General features: G+C 35.9%; 1 protein-coding gene across 16 annotated transcripts in view; it reads right to left on the minus strand.

Annotated features, from left to right (window-relative positions):
* LOC18442513 (uncharacterized) overlaps positions 1-7,710 on the minus strand; it is a 42,582-nt gene extending 34,872 nt beyond the window's left edge. For 14 of the 16 annotated variants that reach the window (XR_016047084.1, XR_016047083.1, XR_016047082.1 and 11 more), the window contains exons 1-4: positions 7,220-7,710; positions 4,472-5,063; positions 4,199-4,287; positions 3,959-4,057 (exon numbers count right to left, since the gene is read on the minus strand). Coding sequence is in view for 6 of the 16 variants with exons in the window: in XM_088855158.1 (XP_088711284.1) it covers positions 3,959-4,057; positions 4,199-4,287; positions 4,472-5,063; positions 7,220-7,291 (852 nt within the window). In the remaining 10 variants the exon portion in view is untranslated. Of the gene's footprint in view, positions 1-3,958; positions 4,058-4,198; positions 4,288-4,471; positions 5,064-5,462; positions 5,573-7,219 lie in introns of those variants that run through there. The other 2 variants (XM_088855159.1, XM_088855156.1) reach the window with 2 other exon arrangements.
* Between the last annotated feature and the right edge of the window lie 1,119 nt (positions 7,711-8,829).

The raw sequence follows: 8,829 nt of genomic DNA on the forward strand, positions 1-8,829 counted from the left end.
AGGTGCCTACCCAGCTGCCTAGGCAGCTGTATCGAAATTCTACAACGCTGATTCCACACACAATGTCATTCTAATAATTTCTTTCCACACACAATGTCATTCTAATAATTTCTTTCCACACACAATGTCATTCTAATAATTTCTTTCTCAGTGTGACCCAGTGTTTGAAAAATCGGCGATCCGATCGAGAATCGGGCGATCCGGAATCGGGCAATCCAAATCGGGTATCGCTCAAGCCGTCCCGAATCCAAGGAAGAAACAGGATTCTCATTTTATTATTAAAAAACTTTTAAAATCGTCAAGTTGATGTCATATAACGTCACAGTTCATTGGTCCTGACGTCAGGTATCGTTGTCCATTACCATTTTATTATTAAAAATCCTTTAAACAACCATGTTGATGTCACATGATGTCAACAGAAATTAATTGGGTGAACCTTGCACGTCACCGCACTCCCCAACAATCAATTGCCATCAATGTTGTTGCAGGTCTCTTTATATGGCTTTTGCGTCCCACATCTCTTCGATGTGGAACAATTCTCATAGCCCAATTGTCACATTGAATGAGCATATAGATTAATACATAGGTAGGGATGGCTGGGCATCAATAAGACGGGTGTGCGCTCAACATTAAATTACATGATAAAAATAAAAAATAAATTAAAAATAATAATTGGGTGATAGGGTCCACCACCCCTATCTTTTACCAAAAAAAAATTAAATTTACTTATCAAAAAATCAAAATAAAAAGACTAATACTATTAGGCTATTATCTCATGGGATTATTTTATTATATGATTAATATTAGACTATCAGCTAATTAGGATTTAAAAAAAAATAGTATTAGCTCATAAGATATTAATAAAAGCAAAAAATAATACTAATATTAGTTTATTGAATATTAAAAAAAATATTAGTTTATGGGATATTTTAAGAGAGAAAAATAACACTACCTTAGACCACTTAAGAATTTATTTTTAAGTTACTTTAACAATTACCCTACATTGCAAGTATGAATTTATTTATTTATTTTTTAATTTTATTAAAGTACGATTGTAAATTTATATTTTTAAATTCTATATTTCTATCCACACTAATTATTATTTATTAGATTTATTTATTTGGGAGGGTCATACCCTTGTTTTTTGAATCACGTTTATTATAATATTGTCACTAATAATTATACTAATTACAATGATAACCAAGTCTTATATTTTATTTATTAATTTATTTACATTATAAATTATACAATGTATAATTTTTATTATAGTTGTAAATAAGATTTTTTAAATTAGATGATATTATAAGACAATTTTCAATTTTATTCTTATTTGTATAGTAAAATGATGATAAAATAATAAAATACAAACCAATAATTCTAATTTCAATGTATAATATTGCATTTAGTTAGGTTTTAATAAATGTTCGATGATAATCTTCATACAGGGAAAGAACATCTCAATATTCGCATATTGATGTAAACAAATAGAAGTTATTAATGTAGTACCTTCATTTCTTATTGGATTCCTAAAAAACAACATTTATAATGATTTTTAATAATTTTTTTGATTTTTTTGTAAGGCCGAATTCGACCGATTCGGTCGATTCCCGATCCGAAACGCCGATTCACCGGTCCGGATGGGTTTTTGGGGTGCCCGATCTGGGGCACCGATCTGTTTTTTAAATCACTGGTGTGACCAACATAAGCCCAAAGTCATCCCTAATAAATTTAACATCACGTAATCAATAATCAAATCTAAGTAGTAACTCTTTATAAAGCAGTCAAAAAATTATTAGAATCTATCAAACCGCTAGACACCATCCCTTAACAAAGGTGGCACAGCACTAATTGACAAGCCACACATGCCGCAGACAACATAAACAACTCATAGGTGACATCTTTAGGCATTAAAATCAACCTCATAAGTTTTCCAAAATGGACTCATGCAGGCACTGAGAGAACCTATTAACACCTAGAGCAAACTCCCCATTAAAAATTCACAACGAAAGTAACCTCTAAGCCCATTGGATTCTCAACCACCCACACAACCCCCTTATACAAAGTCGACTTCACCCAAACTTCTAAGCATAAGTTAGATGCATTTCAATTGAGTATAGATGGTCACAAGAAGGTTCAAAGGTCCATCCTCATGAAATCTAATAATAAACTCAATATTAAAAAAACCATTAAAAAAAAACCCACTTGTTAGGTTCCACTGCATGCATAACTCCAGGTAACGTCCTTGCATCACTCCATTCACTTAGACTGGGAGTGAGAAGGTTTTATTGAGTTAAATTGATTCGTGTAAAGTTTCTATGTAGTCAAAAAGAAGTCTTTGCCAACAATAAAAACAATGGGGCAGCCATTCAAAATGCCACTCCATTGCCTGCAAATCGTAATGCAATTGAACACTGTACCCAGCGTGCTAGGTTTCCCACCAACCTTCCAATTTCCCCATCTAGACTTGGCCCCTAAACCCTGACAATACATCAACCCATACTTTGACACAATGCCGTAGAAAAGTTCAATCTGGTGCACCATCATAGACTTGCTTTTCACAGCATCCAGAAGATTAGCTCCAACTGCCAAGTTCTGTGATTCATTCCACCATATCCTCCCATAAGAAGCTCTTAAATCCAAGGCCATAGGCACTACTTATCTACCAAATAATCTCACCATAGACTCACTGAGGCTCCCCAAGACTTGGCGTGCCTGAGAATTCCCTAGGGTTTCACAACCGCTAGAAACTGAAACTTATGTTTGGTATCAACAACCTTTGATCCTATTTTCCAGTGAGCAGCAAGGGGAACCTAATACTGCATATTAGGATCTTGATTTATTTTATTTTGTTACTTTTACTACTGTATGATTTCTTTTTCATTTTAAAGAAGACAATTTCCTTATCAAGACATACCAAATCTGGATCTCAAGTCAACTGGCCGATGCAGCAGATATCATCACTACACAAAGATATCAGAAAAGCTATTTACATCACTCTAATCACAGTTTCTAGTCGAATCTGCCATTTAGGTTCTATCATTTTTTCTAAATTTGCCTAGTGACTATTGAGTTTATGTTTCTTTAGCAGTATAACATCACTCAAGAATGAAAGTGATATATGGCAATGTTAACATTCTCCAGCAAATCAGGGATGTCCTGCTGTCTACCCAGAAAGTTTGACATCACAATAGAATAGAAAAGTACACTTAACATTCTATTAAGATTGCCATTAAGTCGTCCAAAAAAGAGAGAGAATTTTGCCATTTCATAAAAGCCCACCAAGATTCGCAAAGGCGTTTGCATAACAAGTTTAGACACAAGGCATAAAACACAAGTATCAAAACAGGTGATGATTAACAAGTTTGGACAGCCGGCATATTATTTTACATACAATCATTAAGGGGAAGAATAATAAGTTCAGACACCAAAGCCACGTACATTCTTTCCACAATCCCCACAAAAGGTGAGTAACATTCTTCACATTCATCATATAGAAAAATTCAAATAAGACTTCAAATGATACCAAGCTCATTAAATGCATTTAAGTCCAAAACACATTATGATCCATAGAAACATTCACTCACGATCCAATAACATACACAAAAGAATGAATAACATCTGAAATATAGGTGTCTGCTGGATACAACAAATTATGTGCCAGAACAACCAAGTAGATGGCTGTTAGAAGGATGAAGAAATAATTAAATGGCACCAATAAGCTATCAAACCATAGGGCAAGCAACAAGTCAAAACTTATTCAATCCTGGGAATGATATGATGAATAAGGGAAACATCAAGCATAATACTTGAGTGTACAATAAAAGATCGGTGCATAATATGCAACCAAAAGGATACAAGACTAATAAGCACAACAAGCACACCCCTTTTTTTATTAATGTTTCCATCCATAGCCTTCTGTCTAAATCAATGAACCATGAAAATCAAAAGGACATCATACCCCTAATTTTATGTAATTCTCTCTGCGCCACTGAGCAACAGTCTCGCCACTTCCAGTGCGAACAGCTTCCCCAGGATTGATGACACTGCTTCCTGAATGCTGCAGGAAGAATAAGTTGAGCATCAACAATCTTTAGTCGCTCTAATTCTTGATCCAAAAGCTCCACTAGAACTTATAATACTAACTTTTTATCGCTAAATTTCAACACTAATTCAACTTAGCATTTGACAAAGTTTCTACCTCGCAAAACTTTGCCACAGACATATGCAAACCATGACATGAGCAGACAATTCCAAGATGTCCCCCTTCAATAAGAAGAAGATCCCCACCTGTCACAGATTAATAGATGGTGAGCAGAGAGTACCTCATACAATCATAATCAGAAGAACGACATTTCATGAAACATTACTGACTCCCCAATATAAAAACGGCATTTCCCACAAAATCATCCACAAAATAAGAACTATTCTTTTAAAACATTATAAAAACAGCAATCAAGACAAAAGTACTCACTTTTACCAAGGCAATAGGCACGTGTAAGCCCTTTCACAATGGAAGATGCCTGATCAATCACATCACATTTTGAATCTGATGGTAATTTAAATCGTGTATAGCTTGAAATATGTGCATTATTTTGTTGTTTCGTATTTGTGGTACCAATGAGCCATTGAATAGGTGATCGCTGCGATACTATCTCATTGTCACGAGGAGTGTGATCAGAAAAAACCTGCTTGGCAGCATTGGACCCATGAAGATGTGAACTTTTGGGTTGAAGATTACCATCATTGAAAACAAGGCCTCTTCCACTATTGAAAGCCAATGGATTTCTAGATCCAATAACCTGATAGAGCTCAGGTCCATTAACAATGTTTTCATTGATAGGAGGACTGGTGGTAGCCATGCCCGATCTGGAACTAGTTAGTTGTTGAAATTCACCACAAATCTGCTGAGAAGGCCCCCCCGCTAAGAGAGATATAAAGGAGTTTGCAAACTCAGGATTCGCCATTTTGCAGTTGTATGGGGTAGAACCAAAGTTCATTGTATTAGATACATTGGCTTCTTGTGCATAGGTATGCAAAAAATACTGATCAGCATTCATTTCAAACTGGACACAAAAAAAAAGGAATGCCAAGTGGATCAGAACAACGTACAGCCACACAAGGGACACAACATAGAAAAAGGTAATCAATCTATCTTGCAATCTAAGCCCAAAGCATCAAGCACAAAACAACAGATATGACTTGAATTAGGGAGATGATTTGAGAGGGAAAAAGAAAAACATTCAGATAGATATCCTTAAAATCTAACATATTGTTTAGATACTCACAAAAGATCTAAAAAGGAACCAATTAAAACCTCTACCAAGATTCCCATGCAAAAGAGTCTTGAAAGTCCAATAATCATCTGTATGTGAGACGTTTTAATATCTGAAGTTATGGTCAACAATTTGTCAAAAATATTGAAAATAAAAAAAATTATGTGCAGCATCAACTTAGAATAGCACCTGCTAGAAGGAGTGATTTGGTTCAAGTTAAGGCTCAAAAAGGACAAGAGGAAGGCCCCAAAGACATGGATCGAAGTAGTGAGAAAAAATATGGCAACTTATAGTCCGACTGAGGGTATGGCCCTTGATGGAGCGGAATGGTGGAACAAGATTCATGCAGCCAACCCCAAATAGTTGGGATAAGGCTCAAATGATGATGCTGATTGAAAAGAAAAAGAATTAAAAAGTAAGGTAAACCTCAAACAAGTTTAAAGCGCAAAATTCATAAACTTGGAAGCAACAACAATTTTCATATCAATGCCAGGTTTTAAAACTCGACCAAACTGATTCCGACTCGGCCAAGTTACTCGGATTCAGCAACTTGTCGACCCAAGTCCAGGGTACAAACTCTAACAACTAAAAAAAATATAAGAATCATAAAATTCATATGTTTTAATCAAATAGATGTATAAATATGAATGCATATGCTTCGCTCCTCCTCAACCTCTCTTCCGCCCTCCTTTTCCACTCGTCATTCATTGTTGCACACCATAACCACTTCCCGCTCCACCCTTTCCCTCCACTCCCCCTTATTTGTAACCCCCACCACCTTTCCATCCTTTTTAGACTTTTAATTATGTTCATTTTTGACAAATTTCTTTCTCCAAGTTTTGAGCCTTTTTGGGCTTTTGCATGACTAGAGTGAGTCTGCTTGACTCGTCCAAGTTACTCGGCTTGGGTAGAGGACGAGTCCCCAGCGCAAGCCAAGTTTTTGCACACTGTATCAATGTCAAAATAGCTGGAATTCCTGATGCAAACAAGGAGGCCAGCATAATAATATTTTGAGCTCAAACAAACAATGATTCAAACAATGCTGGGAGCCATTCAAAATTTTCTTTCTCCAACCTAAACGCATGCAATGGTATAACTACATCAAAGGGTACAAATCCCACATTTCAATATATTTACATTAACGGGCCATTGCAGGTATAATGGAGAAAAAAGTATCATGGGGCAGGAAGTCCCCCAATTTCTGTTCAGTAAAGCTAACATTGTAGTCTTTGTGTGACAAGGAGTTTATCCTGCAATTGGGTCTGGCATATGGAAGCTCATTTCAGCTCGCTGTTTTTGCACAGAGTACAAGAACATGGAACTCTTACTTATGATAATCTACAGAAAAACAGTTTTATTTGGTCAATGTATCCTATACAGAACAAGGAGTGACACTGATGATCATATCCCAATCACATGCAATTTTGGTTGGTCCTTTCGGGCAAATATACCAAGACTATTTCATGATGCATGTCCGCTTTTCTTTCTGACTGGCAAAGTCTATTCCATGATACATAGGTTATGCCTAACTAGCACAAAGGATATATGTTCATTTATAAATGCGATGGATTTTGCAGAAAGATGAACCAAAAAGTAGTGATTGGTGAAGTTTCTACAATCTAAGAGAAAAATGTAAAGAAAAACATGGCGAGATGAATCCAACCCGTAGCCACAAAGCATATTCAATCAATCAAAATTCAATCAAGGGAACCATTGCTGTATTCCTATATCAGTCCAATACATGAAGAACCAGAAGATGCAAAAACAAAAAATAAAAATAAAACTAAACGTACATATGAATACGCTTGTCTTCCATTTGAGTGAGAGAGAGCAAAATCTTACCCGGGATAATAAAAAAAGAGAAGTGAGATAGGATAGAGAGAAAGGCCACCTAACAAGAGAAAGAGTAAGAAAATAACATTTGAGATTCATCAATAGAACATTACCTGGTTTCGAGGCACTGAAGAAGGTGGCCCTGGCCAAGAGGGACCAACTTTACCTGGCCAAGAGTTATCCATAGCCAAAAGCGCCCTAAAAGCCCTAAAGAACAAGTGTCATCATGCAATAACCCATGAAAAGGCTCTGCAACTCTTCCAAACCGTTACTACAATGCAATGCCAGTTACTAGAAACACCAAACGAACCAGTCCTTTAAGGACTAGAAAGACCAAGAAAGTCCTTCGACCATCAACCCATAGATGAAAAAAAACTAGAAAAGGGTACTGAGGTTCCCCAGGCCCTAAACCAGAATGCAATGCCTAAGCATCATGCATTGTGGTGAAAACCCAGAGTTTTTAAATATAGAAAATCCAGGAAAAAAAGCCTAGAAAAATTTAGGGCAGGGATTTTTCAGTGGCGACCGCAAAAAGCTTCCATTTTTGGCAGAGTTGCAGAGATGAGAGTCACAGGGGTTCGGTATATGTGACCATCTTCGCACGAGCCGCACAGAGGCTGAATGTGTTCACTCGTGTAAGCGAGCGTGACGAAATCTAGGGTTCTGCACCGTTGGATCGGTGATTGGGTTTATGTTCACCGTTCGATTGAGAGTCAGAGCTGCCCGCTTACTGGTCTCGGGTAGGTGAATGTTGGCCGCTGGATGGAGCTTTGCACTCTCGTGGCAAGATCAGGACCGTTAATATAATAATATACAAAAGTCGCTAAATATAGATAAAAACTGTATACAAAGATGTTTTTAACTTTGGATACAAAAAGGTCACAATTGATAAGTATCTTATACGAAATTTGATAGGTTAAACAGGTCGTAAAGTTCAAAAAAAAATTTAAAAACTTTGAATTTCATCAATGAAATATACGCATCCGCTCAATTTCACATCTTTTAAACTTTGAGCTCGGTCAATGAAATAAATGCGACCACCCAATTTTACATCTTTTAAATTTTGAGCTTGAGCAATGAAATAAACGTATCCATCCAATTTCACATTCAATGGTTAAGATTAATTATGATCGACTTATATCCTAGGTAAATAATCTTATTGCGTACTTTTTCTAGATAATAAAATGATTTGACTTTTTACTGGATTAGCAAAAGAAAAATGATTCGACTTTCTCCTACTTCTTCTATTCACACCTTAGGGACAAAAGATGATGCGTCTAAAATATATTCCATTTTTGGTAAACAATAATATAAATAAAATAATAATTTATTTTTTTTTAAAAAAAAGTATTTTATCTCTCCATAAAACAAGGTTATGGTAGCCTCAAACCATATTTGGCTTGAGATTGTGCAAGTGTAGCCGATACAATAAAGGTGCAAAATGTAACTTGGGTGTCGAAAAATCTTTCTGAAGACCATCTAGATTTCGACAATTATGGATTTAAGAAAAATGACTTTAAAAGAGGTATTGCAATACATTATCTAGACCGTCTATTTTTTAGTATTTACAGACCTACTAGATATATACTGTTCTAGGGCTTCAAATTCCATACTAAGAGCGGAATAGATTTCTAGGTCATTATAAGAATTTATAGTGAGGGAACTGCATAGTTTTGAAGAACATCTATGTAGTTTAACAATCAAGCCTAGGTCTCATGCTAGT

The sequence above is a fragment of the Amborella trichopoda genome, chromosome 13, assembly GCF_054954075.1.
Source record: "Amborella trichopoda isolate Santa Cruz 75 chromosome 13, AtrichopodaSantaCruz75HAP2 v2.0, whole genome shotgun sequence".
Lineage (NCBI taxonomy): Eukaryota > Viridiplantae > Streptophyta > Magnoliopsida > Amborellales > Amborellaceae > Amborella > Amborella trichopoda.